A 22440-nucleotide genomic window follows, 5' to 3' on the forward strand; every position below is an offset into this window, starting at 1 on the left:
CCAAATGGATGGACACAAACCCCAATTTAAGCTCAACAAACAGTAACAACCACCCCTTTAAATCACGTTCCCCATGACAACCACAAATGGAATAGGCAATGGGAATTCCAAAAGCCCTCACCCTTAACTGTCATTTTGAGTGTGTGTGTGTGTGTGTGTGTGTGTGTGTGTGTGTGTGTGATGTGGTAAGACCTTCCAAAATTCACTTTTCTAGCCCTTAACATGAGCCCTTCCAAACAAAGTTACATGACCTTAAGCTGAGCTACCAGCAGAGATTGAGGCCCTTGGCATGAGTAGAGCCTTGCACCAGCAGTGTTTTTGGCACTTAGGGTGAGTTGAGCCTTGTACCAGCGTGTGTCCCTTAACATCAGGCGGGCCCTAAGTTCTGCGCTTTGCACAAAAGTTCCACATTAACTAGGCTGAATGGTACAAAGATTAGTAGGCCCGAGAACCAGGAACAGGTCTTGCAATGGCTGTCGGATAACGCTTAAAGCACATTGTCCACCAGCCAGTCAGCCTCTACCTCCTCTTACCCAACAGTCTTGTCCTCCTTCCACCCAAAATTCCCAATCTTCTCAGAACAATAACCCCAACTGTCCCTGCTCCCCAGAGCTGTTCTCCCTTCCTTTGACTGTACCGCAACCTGCCCCTCCATTTCGCGATTCCACGGACCTAACAGACGAGTATCTGTGTCCAGATGCTCAAACACTAGAGTCTCCTCCATTCCATCTCCGGTCGATTTGGTGGCGGATGACCAGCAACCCACCCTCATCGACGACGATGAGACGCAGTTGCTGTCAGGGCAGCCAGTTGACATGCGCATTGTGCAGGAGGAGGAGGCGAGACAGGAGTTGGAAGAGGAGGTGGTGGACGACGAGGACACCGACCCCACCTGGACAAGGCAGATGTCAAGCTGGGAAAGTAGTGTGGATGTTGAGGCAGGTGCAGCACCAAAAAGGGTAGCTAGAGGCAGAGACATGTCCAGAGGCAGAGGTCAGCTGCTTTGCCGAAGCCAGGCCAGACCCGGAATGTCCGAAGATGTTCCCTTTTGTACCCAGCCCAGAAAAACTCCCCCATCGAGGGCACGTTTCTTGAAGGTGTAGAGTTTTTTCAAGGAATGCGCCGAGGACAGATATAGTGTCGTCTACACAATTTGCCTCTCGAAATCGAGTAGGGGCCCTGAGAAGAGCAACCTGTCCACCACTTCAATGCACCGTCATTTGGAATCCAAGCAATGGAATCAGTGGCAGGCAGCAACGGCAGGACAAACGTCGCCCGCCGTTCATGCCACTGCCTCTGCTCACAGTGCTGGCGATGCACTCCAGAGGACGAGCCAGGACATCACTTCATCTGCCTCCGCCACTTTGTTGACTTCTCCCTCATCCTCCCCTGTTTCTGTCTTATCTCCTTCTCCTGCACCATCAAAGGCACCATCAGGCGCTTCTTTACAACAACCCACCATCTCTCAGACATTGGAGCGCCGGCAGAAATACACCGCTAACCACCCACCCACGCAAGCCTAGAACGCCAACATCGCTAAACTGCTGGCCCAGGAGAGGTTGGCGTTCCGGCTTGTTGAAACTCCCGCCTTCCCGGACCTGATGGCAACTGTGGCACCTCACTATGCCGTCCCTAGCCGTCTCAACTTCTCCCGGTGTGGCGTCCAGCACGTGTCACTCAACATCAGGTGGGGCCTTAGTTCCGCGCTTTGCTGCAAGGTCCACTTGACCACCGACACTTGGACAAGCGCCTGTGGTCAGGGATGCTGCAGTGCTTATCTTTAATGACAGGCAGGGTGAATGTGGTGGAGTCTGTTCCCCGGGTGCAAACTGGGGTGGCCTATCTCCTCTCCCAGGCCAAAATTCATGGCAGGAGTAGACTGAAACCCTACGACGCTGCAACCTCCACCACAGCTACTAGCGGCAAACGCTAAAACACTGGTGTGGGGAGACGTCAGCAGGCGGTGCTGAAGCTCATCAGCTTGGGGGACAGACAGCACAGTGCCTCCGAGGTCAGGGATGCCATCCTGGCTGAGATGGCATTTTTTTTTCCCTGCTACACCTGGGGCCTGGCATTTTTACGCCTGTGATAATGGCTGGAACCTGGTAGCGGCTCTGGAGCTTGCCAGCCTCCAACACGTTCCATGTTTGGCCCACGTCTAACCTAGTGGTGCAAAGTTTTTTAAAAACATACCCAAATGTACCGAAGCTACTGTTGAAAATGCGGCGCTTGTGCGCCCACTTTTGCAAGTGCACAGGAGTCGCTGCTAGCCTAAAAACACTCTAGCAAGGCCTACATCTGTCCAAACACAGGCTGTTGTCCGTCATTCACACACGCTGAAACCCTACAATACCATATCTTGAGCAGGGTGTGTGAGCTGCACAGACCTTTGATGGAGTTCCATCTACAAAACCCAAGGGTTCCTCAAAGTCAGCAACCAAAGTTTCTGCACCATGAGTTTCCAGGGGTGGCAGAGTTATGGCTAGGGGAAGAGGCATGGATAGGGATGATGTCTAGGGGCAAAAGCAGTGTGGATGTGGAGGCAAGCTAAGCAGGAAAAACTGGGGGTACAAGCTAAGGCATGGACTGGGGTGATGTCTAGGGGCAAAAGCAGTGTGGATGTGGAGGCAAGCTAAGCAGGAAAAACTGGGGATACAAGCTAAGGCATGGACTGGGGTGATGTCTAGGGGCAAAAGCAGTGTGGATGTGGAGGCAAGCTAAGCAGGAAAAACTGGGGGTACAAGCTAAGGCATGGACTGGGGTGATGTCTAGGGGCAAAAGCAGTGTGGATGTGGAGGCAAGCTAAGCAGGAAAAACTGGGGGTACAAGCTAAGGCATGGACTGGGGTGATGTCTAGGGGCAAAAGCAGTGTGGATGTGGAGGCAAGCTAAGCAGGAAAAACTGGGGGTACAAGCTAAGGCATGGACTGGGGTGATGTCTAGGGGCAAAAGCAGTGTGGATGTGGAGGCAAGCTAAGCAGGAAAAACTGGGGGTACAAGCTAAGGCATGGACTGGGGTGATGTCTAGGGGCAAAAGCAGTGTGGATGTGGAGGCAAGCAAAGCAGGGAAAATGGTGGCTAGAGGCAAAGGGATGTCCATAGGCAGCAAGGGCAAAGATGCAAAACTCTCCCGTTTCAAGAATTTTCCTGACTTGTTTCCCCACAAAACATTCCTGGGAGGAGGGCTGAAACACCACCCTCCTCCTCCTCCGCTGTTAGATTTACCCCAGCTACGAGCTGAAAACGCTGCAACACTGGTGTGGGGAGACGTCAGCAGGCTGGGCTGAAGCTCATCAGCTTGGGAGACGGACAGCACACTGCCTCTGAGGTCAGGGATGCCATCCTGGATGAGATGGCAATTTGTTTATCCCCGCTGCCCCTGGGGCCAGGTTTTTTAGCTTGTTGGAGGGCTCTGGAGCTTGCCAGCCTCCAACACGTTCCATGCCTGGCCCACATGTTCAATGTAGTGGTGCAATGATTTTTAAAAACATACCCCAAATTAGCTGAGCTAAGGGTGAAAGTGCGGCACTTGGACACCCACTTTCCCAAGTCTACAGTACCTGGAGCTAGCCGCAATACACTCCAGCAAGGCCTACATCTGCCTGAAGCACCTACTGTTGTGCGAGGTCACCACACGCTCTAACCCTAGATACCGTATGTTCAGCAGGGTGTGTGAGCAGCAGAGACCTTTGATGGAGTACCAGCTACAAAACCCAAGGGTTCCTCAGAGTCAGCTCCCTCACTTTCTGCACCATGAGTTTCCATGGGTGGCAGACTTATGGCTAGAGGCACAGGCATGGATAGGGGTGATGTGTAGGGGCAAAAGCAGTGTGGATGTGGAGGCAAGCTAAGCAGCAAAAACTGGGGGTACAAGCAGCCGGTGACATCATCACTGACAAGCACAGCTGTCTGTCAGCTGACAGGCTGACTTTCACCAAAATGAACAGACAATGGATAGACTCATCATATACATGTCAGTTACATGACAAATTTAGTGCAATTTGCAAGTCCAAGATGGTTTGGAGATCTGCGGAGAGGAATCTCACCACCTCTTGCGGGTGCCATCATTTGGAAGGCAAGCCCTGGGCTCAGTGGGTGAGAGCAAGCGCAGGATAATCGTCGTTTGGCCTGGCGGCCACTGCCTCTTCCACTGTTGACAGGGCTGGCGCTGCAGTCCAGACCAGGAGCCAGGACACCTCCACATCTGCCTCTGACACTTTGGGGAGTTCACCCTTATCCTCACCTTTTCCTGCCATTTCTCCTTTTGCCCGCGCCATCATGCGCCTCTTCCCAGCAACTCCCCATCTCCCAAGCCTTTCATTTCATGCTAAAGTACAGCGCAACCCACCCACATGCCCAAGGCTTCAACGGCCTCATCTCAAGAAATCTGGCCCAGGAGATGTTGGAATCCCGGCTGGGGGACACTCTGCCCTTTTTGGGCAGAGTGTCTACTGCGCCACCGCACTGTGCCGTCCACACCAGCACTTTCCCCCAAACATGAGGCGGTCCCTAAATTCAGCGCTTAGCCCTAAAGTTCCATGTGACCAGTTACGAATGGACAAGTGCATGCGGACAGGGACGCTACCTTTCAATTTGGGCACAGTGGTTGAATGTAGTTGAGGCGTGGACCGGGTCGCAAAATGTGGTGGCCTGACTTGTCTCCCCACACAACATTCCTGGGAGGAGGGCTGAAACACCACCCTCCTCCGCTGTTAAATTGACCCCAGCTACGAGCTGGAAACGCTGCAACACTGGTGTGGGGAGACGTCAGCGGGCCGTGCTGAAGCTCATCAGCTTGGGGGCCAGACAGCACACTGCCTACAAAGTGAGTCATGCCATCCTCGATGAGACGACAATGTGGTTTTTGCCACTGCACCTGGGCCCAGGCATGTTGTCATGTGTGATAATGGCCGTAACCTGGGATTGGCTCTGTAGCTTGGCAGCCTGCAACATATTCCATGCCTGGGCCACGTTTTTAACTCATTGCTGCTAATCTTTTGAAAAAGGTACCCCAATGTTCCTGAGCTACTGGTGAAAGTGTGGCGCTTGTGCGGATAGTTTTTAAAGTGTATAGTTGCCGCTGCTAGCCTCTATGCACTCCTACAACGCCTGTACCTGCTGGAACAACGGCTGTTGTGCGACGTCTCCACACTGCTGGCACTAAACATATCATGTGTTGAGCAGAGTGTGTGAGCAGCACAGACCTTTGATGTAGTTCCAACTCCAAAACCCTCGGGTTCGTCAAAGTCAACTCCCTCAGTTGCTCAACCATGAGTGGCCATGGGTGGCAGACTTATGTGAAATCCCATCCCATCCATTGCACTGGACACGAAACATTAGCATGCGCTCAGCACAACTTCGGATATGGCAGATGCGTTAAGCAGGGTGCAGGGTACAACACAGACCAGGCCCGAGCACCAGGAACAGGTGTTAGAAATACTGCAGCATCTGCCATTTCCTTCCAATTTTGGGGTTTTGGACCCGCCACCGACTTGTCTGGACCTAAGTGGGGATCATGAGACACAGTTGCCATCAAGGCAAGCTGTGGTCATGTGCGGTTTGCAGTAAGGGGGCAGTGCGCAATTGGAAGAGGAGTTGGTGGATGACGAGGCCACCGACCCCACATGGACAGGGGTGATGTCTAGGGGCTAAAGCAGTGTAGATGTAGAGGGAAGCTAAATCAACAAAAAACCTGGGTAGAAGCAAAGGCATAAACTGGGGTGATGTTTAGGGGTGAAAGCAGAGTAGATGTGGAGGGAAGCTAAGCAGCAAAAACAGTGGGTAGAAGCAAAGGCATGCAAAACTCTACCCTGTTGGAAGACTTATTCCTAGGTCTGGAACACGTTAATGGCCCCCCCTGGACAAATTACTGCCACTCAGGGGCCTAGTGTCACCAGGAGGGACAAGTATAGGCGCATGTTGTGGGAATACCTGGCCGACACCAGCTCTGTCCTCTCCGATCCCTCTGTGCTCTACAGCCTAAACTTATTTTCTCATCTTTTTTTTCTGAACTGCACATCTCTTGCCTGCTTCCTTTGGGATCTTAGAAATGGTGGTCCACTTCCACAGATGGTAACTTCAATAGACAGTGTAACGGGAGTAGCTGAGGGATCGCTGTCTTAACCACTTTTTGGCACAAAATTAACTTCCAAAGCCAAATATGGTGCAAGTATATGATGCAAGGACACCTACACACCTATCTCTGACACATTGGGGAGTTCACCCTCATGCGCCCTTTTGGCCTGCACCATCATGCGCCTCTTCCCAGCCACTCCACATTTCCCAAGCTTTTCATTGCAGGCAGAAGTACAATACAACCCACCCCCATGCCCAAGCCTGTAACAGCCTCATCGATAAACTGCTGGCCCTGGAGATGTTGGTGTTTGTTTATGCTTCTGGAGACCCAGGCCTTCCGTCAGCAGATGGCAGCTGGGGCACCTCCCTATGCTGGGCCTAGCCGTTACTACTTCTCTTGGTGTGCTGTCTCTGCCTTGCGCCTGCATGTGTCCCATAACATCAGTCGGGCCCAGAGCTCTGCGCTTTGCTGCAAGGTCCACTTGACCACCGACACATGGACAAGCGCCTGTGGTCAGGGATGCTGCAGTGCTTATCTTTAATGACAGGCAGGGTGAATGTGGTGGAGTCTGTTCCCCGGGTGCAAACTGGGGTGGCCTATCTCCTCTCCCAGGCCAAAATTCATGGCAGGAGTAGACTGAAACCCTACGAAGCTGCAACCTCCACCCCAGCTACTAGCGGAAAACACTGTAACACTGGCATGGGGAGATGTCAGTAGGCCGTGCTGAAACTGATCAGCTTGGGGGACAGACAGCACAGTGCCTCCGAGGTCAGGGATGCCATCCTGGCTGAGATGGCTTTTTTTTTTCCCTGCTACACCTGGGGCCTGGCATTTTTGCGCCTGTGATAATGGCTGGAACCTGGTAGCAGATCTGGAGCTTGCCAGACTCAAACACGGTCCACGCATGGCCCACGTTTTCCAACTTGTTGGTGCCATGTTTCTTTGAAACCTACACCATTGTGCCTGATATACAGGTCAAAGTGGGGCCATTTTCGTAAGTGAGAACTAGCCTCTGCTAGGCAGAAAACATTCAGAGCACACTCCTCTCATCTTCGCACCGTTGGCTGGCGGAGGAAGACGAGGGGGTTGGAGTGGCATCTGATGTCCCTATCCCACACGAGGCTAGAGGGTGCACTTCAGTGCATCCCATTGCTTCACCACAAATGGTGTGAAGGGGAGTGGAAAATGGAGGAAATGGAGAGTGACCCTTACAGTTGGGGCCAGCAAAGGCATGCCAAGTAACACACTGGCACACATGGCTGACTTCATCTTGGGTTGCTTTTCAACACATATTTCACATCATGAAGAACAAATAATACTGGATTTTTTCAAGCCTCGAACCCCGGTCTAGGTCTAATGTCTGTTCCTTTCTTATATTAGGGGAGAGGGAAAAAAAATTACTTCAGTGATACGTTTAGCGTACATAGACTGACTATTAATGTGTATCCCACTTAGTGTTGTTAGGGTTACACACCGTCACAACCTGGCTAAAGCTTCTATAGCTGTTAATAAAGTCAACATAACTTTACGGTATCCAAAAAGACAGCTGGTACCGACAGAGAGCAAGACAAATGTCACCCAAAGCTGTGAGCTCTGAACACCCACAGTGACTTTGGCGTCATCATCATTATAAGGGAGCGGGTGGTAATAAATAACTTGGCAGTGCCTAAAACCCAAAAAGCTTATACAACTATATTTACATTAAGATACACAAATGAAACTTTTCAGTAGCATGTCATGAGACAAGCTGATAAGCTCTTCCTTTGTGCAGTGCTATTTGAAAGTTAAACGCTGCCTTTATTTTAATTCTGGAGAAGGTGCAGACATTAGATTTAGAACATGTTGTCTTCATTGTCCAAATCCTCTATATAGGTAACGTGTTTTTCGGGCCGAGCTGTCTGGGAACGAGCTGGTGCAGCACTGACAACCTGGGTGAATATGGCAAGAGCCTGAGATGTAGGGTGAATGAATCCCCAAATTATTTGTGGAATTCCCAGTGAGACAATGGCACTGTATACCAGTATTAAAAATTGTGGGTGCACATAACCCCCATATATTCTTTGAATTCCCAGTGAGACAATGGCACTGTATACCAGTAGTAAAAATTGTGGGTGCACATAACCCCCATATATTCTTTGAATTCCCAGTGAGACAATGGCACTGTATAGCAGTAGCAAAAATTGTGGGTGCACGTCACCCCAATATATTCTTTGAATTCCCAGTCAGACAATGGCACTGTATACCAGTAGTAAAAATTGTGGGTGCACATAACCCCCATATATTCTTTGAATTCCCAGTCAGACAATGGCACTGTATACCAGTATTAAAAATTGTGGGTGCACATAACCCCCATATATTCTTTGAATTCCCAGTGAGACAATGGAACTGTATAGCAGTAGCAAAAATTGTGGGTGCACGTAACCCCCATATATTCTTTGAATTCCCAGTCAGACAATGGCACTATATACCAGTATTAAAAATTGTGGGTGCACATAACCCCCATATATTCTTTGAATTCCCAGTCAGACAATGGCACTGTATACCAGTATTAAAAATTGTGGGTGCACGTAACCCCCATATATTCTTTGAATTCCCAGTCAGACAATGGCACTGTATACCAGTATTAAAAATTGTGGGTGCACATAACCCCCATATATTCTTTGAATTCCCAGTCAGACAATGGCACTGTATACCAGTAGTAAAAATTGTGGGTGCACATAACCCCCATATATTCTTTGAATTCCCAGTCAGACAATGGCACTGTATACCAGTATTAAAAATTGTGGGTGCACATAACCCCAATATATTCTTTGAATTCCCAGTGAGACAATGGCACTGTATAGCAGTAGCAAAAATTGTGGGTGCACGTCACCCCAATATATTCTTTGAATTCCCAGTCAGACAATGGCACTGTATACCAGTAGCAAAAATTGTGGGTGCACGTAACCCCCATATATTCTTTGAATTCCCAGTCAGACAATGGCACTATATACCAGTATTAAAAATTGTGGGTGCACATAACCCCCATATATTCTTTGAATTCCCAGTGAGACAATGGAACTGTATAGCAGTAGCAAAAATTGTGGGTGCACGTAACCCCCATATATTCTTTGAATTCCCAGTCAGACAATGGCACTATATACCAGTATTAAAAATTGTGGGTGCACATAACCCCCATATATTCTTTGAATTCCCAGTCAGACAATGGCACTGTATACCAGTATTAAAAATTGTGGGTGCACATAACCCCCATATATTCTTTGAATTCCCAGTGAGACAATGGCACTGTATACCAGTATTAAAAATTGTGGGTGCACATAACCCCCATATATTCTTTGAATTCCCAGTGAGACAATGGAACTGTATAGCAGTAGCAAAAATTGTGGGTGCACGTAACCCCCATATATTCTTTGAATTCCCAGTCAGACAATGGCACTATATACCAGTATTAAAAATTGTGGGTGCACATAACCCCCATATATTCTTTGAATTCCCAGTCAGACAATGGCACTGTATACCAGTATTAAAAATTGTGGGTGCACATAACCCCCATATATTCTTTGAATTCCCAGTGAGACAATGGAACTGTATAGCAGTATTAAAAATTGTGGGTGCACGTAACCCCCATATATTCTTTGAATTCCCAGTCAGACAATGGCACTGTATACCAGTAGTAAAAATTGTGGGTGCACATAACCCCCATATATTCTTTGAATTCCCAGTCAGACAATGGCACTGTATAGCAGTAGCAAAAATTGTGGGTGCACGTCACCCCAATATATTCTTTGAATTCCCAGTCAGACAATGGCACTGTATACCAGTAGTAAAAATTGTGGGTGCACATAACCCCCATATATTCTTTGAATTCCCAGTCAGACAATGGCACTGTATACCAGTATTAAAAATTGTGGGTGCACATAACCCCCATATATTCTTTGAATTCCCAGTGAGACAATGGAACTGTATAGCAGTAGCAAAAATTGTGGGTGCACGTAACCCCCATATATTCTTTGAATTCCCAGTCAGATAATGGCACTATATACCAGTATTAAAAATTGTGGGTGCACATAACCCCCATATATTCTTTGAATTCCCAGTCAGACAATGGCACTGTATACCAGTATTAAAAATTGTGGGTGCACATAACCCCCATATATTCTTTGAATTCCCAGTGAGACAATGGAACTGTATAGCAGTAGCAAAAATTGTGGGTGCACGTAACCCCCATATATTCTTTGAATTCCCAGTCAGACAATGGCACTATATACCAGTATTAAAAATTGTGGGTGCACATAACCCCCATATATTCTTTGAATTCCCAGTCAGACAATGGCACTGTATACCAGTATTAAAAATTGTGGGTGCACGTAACCCCCATATATTCTTTGAATTCCCAGTGAGACAATGGAACTGTATAGCAGTATTAAAAATTGTGGGTGCACGTAACCCCCATATATTCTTTGAATTCCCAGTCAGACAATGGCACTGTATACCAGTATTAAAAATTGTGGGTGCACATAACCCCCATATATTCTTTGAATTCCCAGTGAGACAATGGCACTATATACCAGTAGCAAAAATTGTGGGTGTATATAGCCCCAATTCTATTGCTAGGGGACTTGCAGGGTATTTCTGAGGTGAAGGTGGGGGGGCACACCGTTGGAACGGGGATTTGGGGTGTATATATGGGGTATACGGGAATACACTGTCAGTGTGTTCCATTCAGGATCCTGGGAAAGCTGGGTTGCGGCGATTGAGCCCGTCAGTGCCACGTTACACTGACAAGCTTCTCCCTGGAATTGAAGTTATATGTAAGCCCAATATATTCTTTGAATTCCCAGTGAGACAATGGCACTATATGGCAGTAGCAAAAATAGTGGGTGTATATAGCCCCAATCCTATTGCTAGGGGACTTGCAGGGTATTTCTGGGGTGAAGGTGGGGGGGCACACCGTTGGAACGGGTATCGGGGGTATATATCGGGTATACGGGAATACACTGACAGTGTATTCCATTCAGGATCCTGGGAAAGCTGGGTTGCGGCGATTGAGCCCGTCAGTGCCACGTTACACTGACAAGCTTCTCCCTGGAATTTAGCTCTTACAAGAGCTGTTGGTTGTCTTCTCCTTCCTATCCTAGCCTGTCCCTGCCTACCCAGAATCTAAGCCCTAGCTAGCTGGACGGAAACCTCCGTCCTCGGTGAATTGCAAGCTCAGAATGACGCGAAGCTGGGCGGCGCTGTTCTTTTAAATTAGAGGTCACATGTTTTCGGCAGCCAATGGGTTTTGCCTACTTTTTTCAACGTCACCGGTGTCGTAGTTCCTGTCCCACCTACCCTGCGCTGTTATTGGAGCAAAAAAGGCGCCAGGGAAGGTGGGAGGGGAATCGAGTAATGGCGCACTTTACCACGCGGTGTTCGATTCGATTCGAACATGCCGAACAGCCTAATATCCGATCGAACATGAGTTCGATAGAACACTGTTCGCTCATCTCTAGTAATGATCATTGTGATATACAAGGCCTATGCTCAGGGATGAGGATAAGATGCAGTAACATTGCTATACCCGTGTCTCACCCCTCATACTCCCATATGGGCATCTTCCAGTACGTGACGTGTCTATGGTCAGCGCAATAGTTGATCTTTATGGGTTTGATCGATGACACAATGGGAGGACCAATGTTTCCGTAGATTACATACATACATGACATAGCTGCCCATAAATATTTTACAGGACTTTATCCCTTTAAACATTTCAACGACTGGATCCACTCGGATAATTGTATAATATCAAGGTTGTCGTCCAGATGATACACAGTCATTTGGCAGTGACTCCTCACAGTAGACGCGTGTATATATCTGATTTTATAGGGTTATTCAAGTGGGAAATGAAGATGAGGAATAGTGAGTAACATTATATGTTGTATCTTTAATGAATTACTCCACCCAATATGGAAGAAATCTGTTATATCCAGATATCTACAGTAACTGAAGGTTACAGTATATAGATAAAGTATATGGCTATACTATATATACATGTTCTGTATGTAATGTATGGTGTGAGAAAGTGACAGGCAGAGTGCTGGAGGCACGGTATATCTCCCCCAGGTGTCTGACCTATGTGTGGTCCAGTGCGGGTCTTCAGTAGGCCTCAGCCCAGGTGTGAGTCCTAGGCTGGTTACTGAGCCATAAAAGGCTGCAGAGCCTGCACTTCAGGGCAGATCCTGGGAGTGAGAGGAGACGCCTGGGTCTGTCCTGAAATATTGAGAGTCTGATGAGGTTAAACTGTGCAATTTTTTTTGATCATGTGGTTGGTAGTAAGCCGCATGTATAGTTAGCTTTATACTATTTAGTTAGTGCTCGGACAAGCAGGGTTTTGTTTCACGTTTTTTGCCTGAAGTTAAGGCTGTATTTTATTTTACTTATTTTGTACCTGATGTGAAGGTTTATTTATTTTACTGTTTTTCCAAATAAACCTGTTTGCACCAGATATTGTGTCCCTGTCTCTCATTGGATCCACATCATTGCCGCTACTGAGCTACCTACCCCACAATGGATATACTGGATATGCTGATTGTATCTTTATATGACATCGAAAGTAAGGTGGAGTGAACCAACTTGGTATATTATGAATTTCCCGAAAATTCTGGGTTTACCCTGAAACCTGAAATTTTTGGAGTTTGCCACTAAGCGATTAGGCTTCAGCTGTTATGTGGAGGACGTAGACATAAGTGTCATAATGTTGAGATCCACACAGGCCAGGTTAACCCAAGGTCATAGAGGAAACAGGGGGCTCCTAGGAAAGACTGTACACCTTAGCAGAGTCCTGGAGAGGAAAGGTACACATGTGAGCTTTTTACTTATCCGCACCTCCCCAATAATTGTACTTATTGTATTTCTTGTAGTTTAGGGGGTTGAAATAAGAATCCCTGGTGGTCTGGGGTGCTAAGGTGGTTGTCTACATCAGTCAAATGTTAAAAGCTAAAATCTCTAGTTGAGCGCAATGGAAGGGTTAATATTGTATACCAGAGCTCCTGTGGTTACTGTATTGCCCTAAGTGTAATTTCCTGTTTTCCTGCACTTATCAAAGAGATGATTGCAGGAGAATATTGAGAGAACTGTGCAGTAGAGATGAGCGAGTAGTGAAATATTCTTTATTCGATTCGAGTAGCCCCTCAATATTCGACTATTTGATCAAATATCGAATCCCATTATAGTCTATGGGTAATTGCTCGTTTCAGGGGAAACTACAATTCGACTAAGGAGAGTCATCAAGTCCACAATGACACCCCAGGAAATGATGCCAACACCTCTGCAATGCAACTGGGACAGCAGGGGAAGCATGTCTGGGGGCATCTAATACGCCCAAGTCACTGTATTACCCCAATATCACAGCCTATCAACTAGACACTCCAAACTCAATAGAACCTCTATGGAAGTGGAAGAATACTTGGAAACCTTCTTTCCTCTACATTAGTATGGACAGAAAGACACATTTTAAGCTAAATAAACATTAGCATGCACCCCTTTACATCACGTTACCCATGTCAACCACAGATGGCATAGGCAAGGGGCAAATCCAACAGCCCCCACCCTTAACTGTCATTGTGTATGTGTGATGGGCAACTGGAGATGGGCAAGGTATATGGCGCCCAAATACCTCTGTATGTTAGAAGTATATACTGAGCTCAAAACACGTATATAACAGGAGATGGGAAAGGTATATTGGGCACACAAACCTATGTATGTTAGATGTATACAAGCGTACTTATACACCTAGCTTACAACAGGTATAGGACAGGAGATGGGAAAGGTAGATTAGAGGAAAAGGTGGTACGGAATTGGAGCCCTAACAAAGGCTTTTGGGAAAATTACTTGCAAAAAGATTGTATATACAGATGGTGTATATATACAGATGGTATATATATACAGATGGTGTATATACAATCTTCAAGCAGTGTTAGATGTAAGTTTAGCTCCTATAAGAGCTGTTGGTGTAAGATTCCTGCCTAAATAATTCTATTTCCTAGCTAGCCCTGGCAGAACGTCTCTCCCTCTCTATTTCACAGTCACATCTGAACCAAAACTAACACCCACTATTCTTATACAGTGGAGGTCACCTGATTTAGCCAGCCAATGACTGTATACGTTTTTTTTTTTCGATGCCTACGCTGTCTTAGTTCCTGTCCCACCGCCCCTGCACTGTTATTGGTGTAAAAAAATGCGCCAGGGAGGGTGGGAGGGGAATTGAATTTTTACTGCGCTTACCGCGTGGTATTCAACCGAGTAATAGTATTTTGAATAACGTAATATTCGATCGAATACCTACTCGCTCATCTCTGTAACGCTACACAGTTTTCTTGATGATCAGTCAGTTCATCATACCTAAGGTCCGGTGGTTACTCACCTCTTCAGACTCCAGTATAGACCTGTGTTATTTCCTATTTTCTCAAGTGCCTGGTCCCAACTGCAACTCCTGTATCTGCTATAACTAATTCTTAAAAAACAATGATGGATAACTGGTATACGCGTTCATGACTCTAACATTTTAACAACTATATAAATAAATTGACAATTGGGTGTGTCCCTACTGCACAACCTGACCCTGTCCTATCAGAGATGGCTGTGGAGGACACTCCCCTTTGACAGGGAGAATGGTAGCAACCAGTTGTCAATTCTTTCATGCATTTCCAAAAGACTATCAAGAGGAGTGAACCAGTTTGGACCAGACTAGATTCCAAAAGTGTTGGGTTTATTTTTTTAGCGTTTGCTACCCCATCGTTATATTCTAGGGTTTCTTGAGACTGGTTACGATACACAGAGGCCCAGGGGTCGGTGCTACATATAATAATAACCCTTTGGACATCTTTGTGTGTGCCCTTTGGTCCTCTTGCAGCCTCCTAAGGGTGCATTCACGCGGAGTAAAATGGAGTGTAATTTGGAGTGTAATTTTTACAAGTGTAAAAAATTTACACGCGTGTTTTGGAGCTTTTTTTACACGTGGCGTTTACGGAGCGTTTACGGAGCGTGTTTTTCTACACGCGTAAACGCTCCAAAAACATTCTGTAAATGCCACATGTAAAAAAAACGCTCCAAAATACACGTGTACATTTTTTACACGTGTAAAAATTACACTCCAGATTACACTCCATTTTACTCCGTGTGAATGCACCCTAACAGATATCATGCTCTCCGTCTGCCATGACATTTAGACCTGTGACCCTTCCAGTATAATTTTGGCTCACTTGTACCTAATCTAAATAAAGTTCTAAAAAAGTAACCAGAACCAGGTACTGAGGGCTGTGAATGGGCCTCAGTGGGCAAGTGGGGAGCATTGCCAACATGGCATCTTAACACAATGGTCATGACATTGGCGCACCCCATGTGAACTCTGAAGCCCAATTTCAGACATTAGTGGTTCCACTGGGCCCATGACATCATCCAGGAGGCCAGAAAAGGCCAGAAGGTAATTCCAAATGGCACCAGATCCTAAAAGGATGCTTAGGAGAGGAAAGGATGATTGTACAGAACCATCTCCATACCCACCTCACACACAGAAGTCTATGGCGAGGGGGAGATGTATTGCCTAATTCTGTGCAGTCATAGAGTCTTATCTTGAAACATAACAGTGCAGCAGATAGCAGTGTCACAGTGTAGCAGAGCTTAGAAGCTGCAGTGTCCCCTCCGTCTTCTCTCCATAGACTTCTATGTAAAAAGTAAATTTGCCTGATCAGTGGAGAAGGAAACAGATTTCTTTAATAAAATATATTACAAAGTTTCCTATATTTCACCTGCACTATTCATTTATGATACGGTTTTTCGTAACAGGAGATCCACTTTAAGGAATATATAACTATGTATTAAACTTTTCTATTTCGTGGATGTTTGGATACATTATTCACATTCTAAAAAAAAGAGAGTGACGGCCAATAATCTCTGGGCTGGGAGAATAAGTACTATATGTGAATTTGATTGATTCATTCAAACATTCCAGGTATGACACACATTTATCAGGACACCACACCTAGCCAGGAGGAAGAAGTCATCTGCTAATGACTATTTATGTTCCATGTGTATCGGTCATGAAAACATACAGCCGCCGCTGTCACTGACTACATCCTGGACATATATATATATATATATATATATATATATATATTACTTTATATATTACTTTATATGCACCTCTGCCTTAACAATGGTGGGTTATGTAGATAACCTGTTTTCCCTTAGTCCCAACAGCGGCACAAGTCCCCATATTGTGCCACTGGTGGGACTAAGGGAAAACAGGTTATCTACATAACCCACCATTATTCAGTTATTCTATGGCAGTATTATTCGGTCACAATATGATTGCATGACTTAATGTTTGATGGTGTTTTTCCACTTACTGTATAGTATAGCAATATTATTCAGTTACTCTATAGTGGTATTTTATTAAATAATATACAGTACTGTGCAGATATTGTAGATGGATGTGGGGAAAATGCTGCAAAGTAAGAATAATTTTAGAAATAGAAGGGTTCAGTGTTTATTTTTGCCAGTGAACAAAATGAAGGTAAATGTAAATCCCATCAATATGTGGCACTGAGTCTATAGAGAGAAAAGCACATTACTTATGTTTGTTGTAGTACTCGGTACTTGCAGACGGTTTTTGGCAGGACTCGGCAGGGAGGTTGATCCTGCCGCCATCTTAGAGAACTAAGCACAGATCTTCTGTGGATGTAGGCTTGCTGCAATCCGTCTGTCTCTTCATGTCATCCCAGACGGACTGGATGATGATGAGATCAGGGCTATGTCTGTGGGGGCCATGTCATCACTTCCAAGGCTCCTCTTCCAAAGGGCAAATGGATTTAAACTATATGGGACTGACCTTCCTCTACTGGCCTTTACCTCCTTCTTCCACTATTGGTACTGGTTACTTTTTAGTATGTTTTAGACTAGGTACCAGGCTAGCTAATAAAAGGTCATGTATCCAAGGTCAAGACACCTTCAAGGGCTAAAGCTATAAAGCTACATGAGGAGCAGTGGAAAACAAATTCTCCAACGTCATCTGGGAAGAGTCAAGAAGTCCCCACACACATTGGTTGGCTTGCCAGATTTGGCCAATGCTAATCTAATTTATATAGGAAGCATAGGCTAGGTTCACACTATCATTCGAGTTTACGTCCTTCAAATCCGCTTGGCCCTAAAAAGTGGTTACCCTTGAAAACCTGTGAACCCCATAGTCTTAATGGGATCCACCAGAATTCTGCTTGCAGGACTTACCGATATCTCTCCGCCAATTATACGGGGTACGGAGACTCGTACTCGTAGTCTTTACCGTCTAACCAATCTCGTCTCTGCTTCCTTGACAACTTATAAATCCGATCTTGATCTACGTCTTGTTTCTAGGTAGAATCCATAAATTTATATCAACCATTAGAATTTAATACAAAACCTACAGGTGAAAGACTTTCTATGGCAAAGCAAATCTTATATTCGCATGGGAACATTGCTCTAGTCCAGGGATACAATAAACAGTAAGTATATCGGGGTTGACATGGTTTTATATTGGTAAATTATAAGAGGGGTAAAACATTTTTAAACAATAAGATCTTGTACCATGGAGTTATGATGTTTGGGATTGTCATCAGGTCATGATATTATTTTTGTTGACACAAGAGTTGTCTATTAGCAGACCACATGGAGAAAACGTGCAATGTGTCTTTCAAGTTTCGAAATAGCCTCATATAACACACTGACTACCTGACTCTTACTTGTAACTATTATAAGTAGGATCTCCTAAATGGGTCACACCCGTATTTAGCATGTTATGACGCAGACTTACTACTACACGTGACCTGATTTATAAAACCGGCCGGCAGAACTTGCTTGGAATCAGTTAAGCCTTGAGGAGCAACTAGAGCAGAAGGTCAAAGCCATTGCTAAGTTGAAGAACTACCTTGAAGCATCTACTTTGAAGGATCTCTGAAGGCTTTCTGAGGATCTGAAGAACAATGGCATACCTCCTTATCCAGGTGATTGCAATTGTCCTAGGTGCTATTGGCATGGTCCTCACCATTATCGTCACAGCAATGATCCAGTGGAGGGCATCCTACATGGTTGAAGGAAATGCTGCCAATTGCGATAAACGAATAGATGGACAGTGGCTAAGCCGATGGGATGGCTTATGGCTAACCTGCAAGACTCAAAGCGAGAATACCATGTACTGCCACCCCTATGACTCTTTAGTGATTATCTCCACTGACCTAAAAGTTGGCAGAGTCCTGATGTCCTTTGCAGTCGCGATCTCCATTATTTCCTTCATCGTAGCTCTGATTTCCTTGGTATGCATTGGATGCTGCAGAGTGGCACGAGAAGGCAGATATTGCATGCTCTTAATTGCTGGAGTCGGTTTCATCATCGCTGGAATCCTGGTCCTCATCCCCATCGTCTGGACCACCGCCAGCATCATCAAACAGATCAACAATCCAGTTTGCAAAACGATGCAAAGAATTGAAATTGGCGAGGCCGTATTCTTAGGTTGGCCTACTATGTTCTTCCTCCTAGTTGCAGGAGCCATCTTCTGCTGGTACCACCCTTGTGACGATGAGGAGGAAGAATGTGAAGAGGACAGATGCAAGACCGTCTATTCCTCACAAACATCCTTACCAAGGCAAATCTATATGCCCTGCCAAACCCAAGAACAATCCAAACAACAACCTATGTATTCCAGAAGCCAATACATCTAATGTCCTTCCATCTGACTCACCAGTTAGAACCAACTGCACTTTAATTTTACGTCAAGATCACCATCACGAAGACCAATGGAAGCCAAGAAGAGACCCAACTTTGAGGTCCTTTAGAGAAAAAATGGACTTCAACAAGAGTTTGCTTCCCATTTGAACATCTTAGAACCTGTCTACGGTTGTGTTTAATTTCGTAACTATTAACTTAAAGATCAGGTAACTTGAAGATTACATACAATATATGTTCATAGAAGAACTTAGTAACATCATGACTGCAGGTTCTTAGAAACCTAAGAAACGTGTTTAAGGATCTAGCAATTTTTTTTTCTTTGATATTTTTGGAATTTTCTACTAAAAAGCACTGCAGTTTTATGTTTTTGTTCCTTTTTTTATCTACATATCATTACTTACACTAATCCCTTTCAGCGAGTCAGGATTTAAGATGCTAGGTAAGATGTTCTAAGAGCCAGCGCAGCATATTTCGCATTAGGCCAGCAGGAAAGGTCAGGTGCTATATAAGGCATACAATTATCTGTTACGGCTACAAAGCGTGCACCGGGACGCGTGCCAGGTATGTGCTAATTACCTGTGAGCGAGAACTATGTTTTGCTCACTATGCATATCTTACCTTTCTATCTATGTGGAAACTGGTGAGACGTTTTCCCGGTGACCTCTCGGCGTATGTGGACTTGTTCAATTAACCTAAATGACACAGTCATTTTACTTACTGTTCCACATTCCTAATACGCAGTCCGATGACGGGTAGGAAAGCACAATATATTTTCTTTCATGTTATAGGTATGTGATATGTCAAACTGCACATTTTATACTTGAACCCAATATGCCTCGAAGAGGTTGTCCGGTTTGGACAATAAAGTTTTACTGAAACGGTTCCATGGAGCCTGGTGGAGGACTTCCATTTCTCTGCAGAGCCACCATAGGCCAAATATAGTATTGTACAGTTACTATTAGCATCAAAGTACTGTCTGGGTAATGCATGGACATGCTGGGTCCTCCAGAGTAAGGGTAAATTAAAGGGGTTTCCAATGGACCTCTTCACTGCTTGCCAAGGACAGCGCTGTACATGGCATAGTGGCTGTCCTTGGTATTGCAGCTCAGTTTCATTCATTCGAGCTGCAGCATGGTCATGTAGCCAATGGACGTGATGTAGAAGGAAGTAGAACTCACCTAAGCACCCTAGCTGATCAGTGGGACTTTTCCAATCTCTTATTGATGGTCTACCCTTAGGATAAGTCATCAATATCATAGTCATGGTAAACCCCTTTACGTTATCTAGGGTACTTGAGCATGGGTTTCCTAAAGAAGACAACCCCTTTAAAGTCCAACGCTATTTCAGTAGTTGCGTACAGGGTCAGATTAGTATTATAGACCTTTCCAGAACCCATACTCATTCCTCTACTCTGCCACAGTGTATTCAGAAAGATCTTAGCTTACCCATTAACCACATGGACCCTTGACATGCACAGGAAGTTTTATCCTCGACTCATTGTCATTGTATTATTTTATTATTTATTTAATTTTATTTTAGAAATGTCACCCATTGGGTACAAAATCTACATCTAATGTAGAAAGTCCAGGGGAGACCAAAAAGTATCAAAATCCTTCAAAAACCTTCAAAAACCACGGCTCGAATGGCTCCCCCATATGCCTGCAGGTTTTCACTATATGCACTAGACAGCTTTTTTTTTTTTTTTGCATTGTACACAATGGTGCCCAGGTTCGCCCTCTTGGGTAATAGGCTTGTGGGTCTCTAATATATACAGCAAATTAGCGCAGGATGAAGAATGTCTCAGTGTTGCTCAGGGCAACCAATTAGATTCCATCTGTATTTTTTAAGATAATGATAGCCATTAGGTGATTGCTTGCCATGGAAACTGCTTCGCTAGTCTTCTGTGCTAGTTTTTATACATAGGACCCAGTGACCCTCCGACCACCACTACGCACATCAGCATCGTCTTTTATGTTTTGTATGATGAGGCTGGTGGGCCTACTGAAAGGCTCCTCATGCAGAGATGGAGCTTGGTGTAAGACTGTTGGAAGTTGTTTCTTTTTCTTAAGGGTAAGGTCACACGGCCGGTATATAGAGCCAAAAGACCATGGGGGCTACATGATCAATGAAGTCCATCATATGACTGGCCACCATGTAAGATGGGAAACTGATGTAGATGGGAGTAGTTGTGGTACATTCTTGGTGCACAGCCGTCTTAGACCTTCGTGCCTCCCACCTGGCACTTTTTTTTACAAAGACGTCAATTTACAGGGTCCGAGGTAGAGTCACCTCGGCCCAACAAAGTTACTAAATTATGCCACAAAACTGGCATGACTTACGACATAATCTGACTCATGGATATGGGCCACAATTATGAACAAGTCAAAGTTTCTTAAGAATTCGGGAACATCTTCCACCAGAGAGGGAATTGATTAAGACTAGCCTAGGAAAAGCCAGTCTTAATAAATTCCCTTATTGAGTCCATCAGTAGGTGGTACTCAATGGACTGCCCTTCTTCCTGGGCACACTTCTAAGAAAACAATGGTCAACATCATATGAGCGTGAAAGTTGTATAATGGTGGAATGGCAATGCCTCATTTCATTGGTGGCCATTAGAGACCCACTTCGAAAAGTACTGTAAGTCAAGTGATCTAAGGTTGTGTGAGTCAAGACAAGCACCGCTCTTGCCTTGGGCATGGTACGTAACAAACCACTTTGTAACCAGGACCTTAGTTTTAGCGTTTCACTTGCAAAATTATTTAAGAGTTGACTCCAAGTTAATTCAGGCCTAGTGGGACAACCCAACTCACCATCCTGTAGGCCTCTCCAAGCCCAGTTGGCTCTGACATCTTAGTGCTGACCTTGAATCTGATATTGTTACCCATGTGTTAATACCCTTAAGGAACAGAATTACTTCTCTGGTCATGTCTAATATTTCCAGTACCAAATCTGTATTAGACCAGCAGGTTGTACGAGACTGAATACCATTGATAGTGTTATTGTACAAGCAACGCTCTTCTGTTCTTCAGCAGTGTTTTGCGCGATCGTGCCGGATCGCTCATGATGTGTGTATAGATATATGTTGGATTTATCGTTGCACTTGTGTATTTATTGAACTTCTTGTAATAAAGTGTTTTAAGTACATTTGGCATCCGATGTCTTTCTGCAGCTCGGAGATGGTTAAAGGTCTTATAATAAACATATTGTGCCGTACACAAGAGCCCGAAATGTAATTTATCAGCCATTACTCAGCTCTTATTCTAACGTGGCAGCAACATTCTGCCTGACCTTTTACTCAAGCATCGTTCACACTTTATAATTAAATTACACAACGTGGCACAAAGGGATCATCTACCCAATATATAAACCGGGTCTTCTGAGGAATTCAGGATTTACGTCTTCCATCTAGTGGTTATTTCCATTTTAGTTCTGTAACATTCCATGCCCTGTGCAGATTTTAACAATTTCATCTCCGTACAGGGGTAACTAGAAGTTCCGGGGCTCTGATGAAAACTTTTATAAAATTGGTACCCAGGGGTATTAGGGCTCCTTTACACTACGGATATGCTGACTGATTCTGAACGTAAAACACGTTCAGAATCAGTGCGTATAAAGCAGATCCCATTC

At 45.2% G+C, this 22440-nt stretch overlaps 1 protein-coding gene across 1 annotated transcript; it reads left to right on the forward strand.

Moving 5' to 3' along the window:
* Nucleotides 1–18071: 18071 nt before the first annotated feature.
* Nucleotides 18072–18806, forward strand: LOC142194015 (claudin-8-like). Its single transcript, XM_075263043.1, has one exon. It carries the CDS (start codon nucleotides 18072–18074, stop codon nucleotides 18804–18806), a length of 735 nt encoding a protein of 244 aa, XP_075119144.1.
* The last annotated feature ends 3634 nt before the right edge of the window (nucleotides 18807–22440 follow it).

The sequence above is a fragment of the Leptodactylus fuscus genome, chromosome 2 (assembly GCF_031893055.1).
Source record: "Leptodactylus fuscus isolate aLepFus1 chromosome 2, aLepFus1.hap2, whole genome shotgun sequence".
Classification (NCBI taxonomy): domain Eukaryota; kingdom Metazoa; phylum Chordata; class Amphibia; order Anura; family Leptodactylidae; genus Leptodactylus; species Leptodactylus fuscus.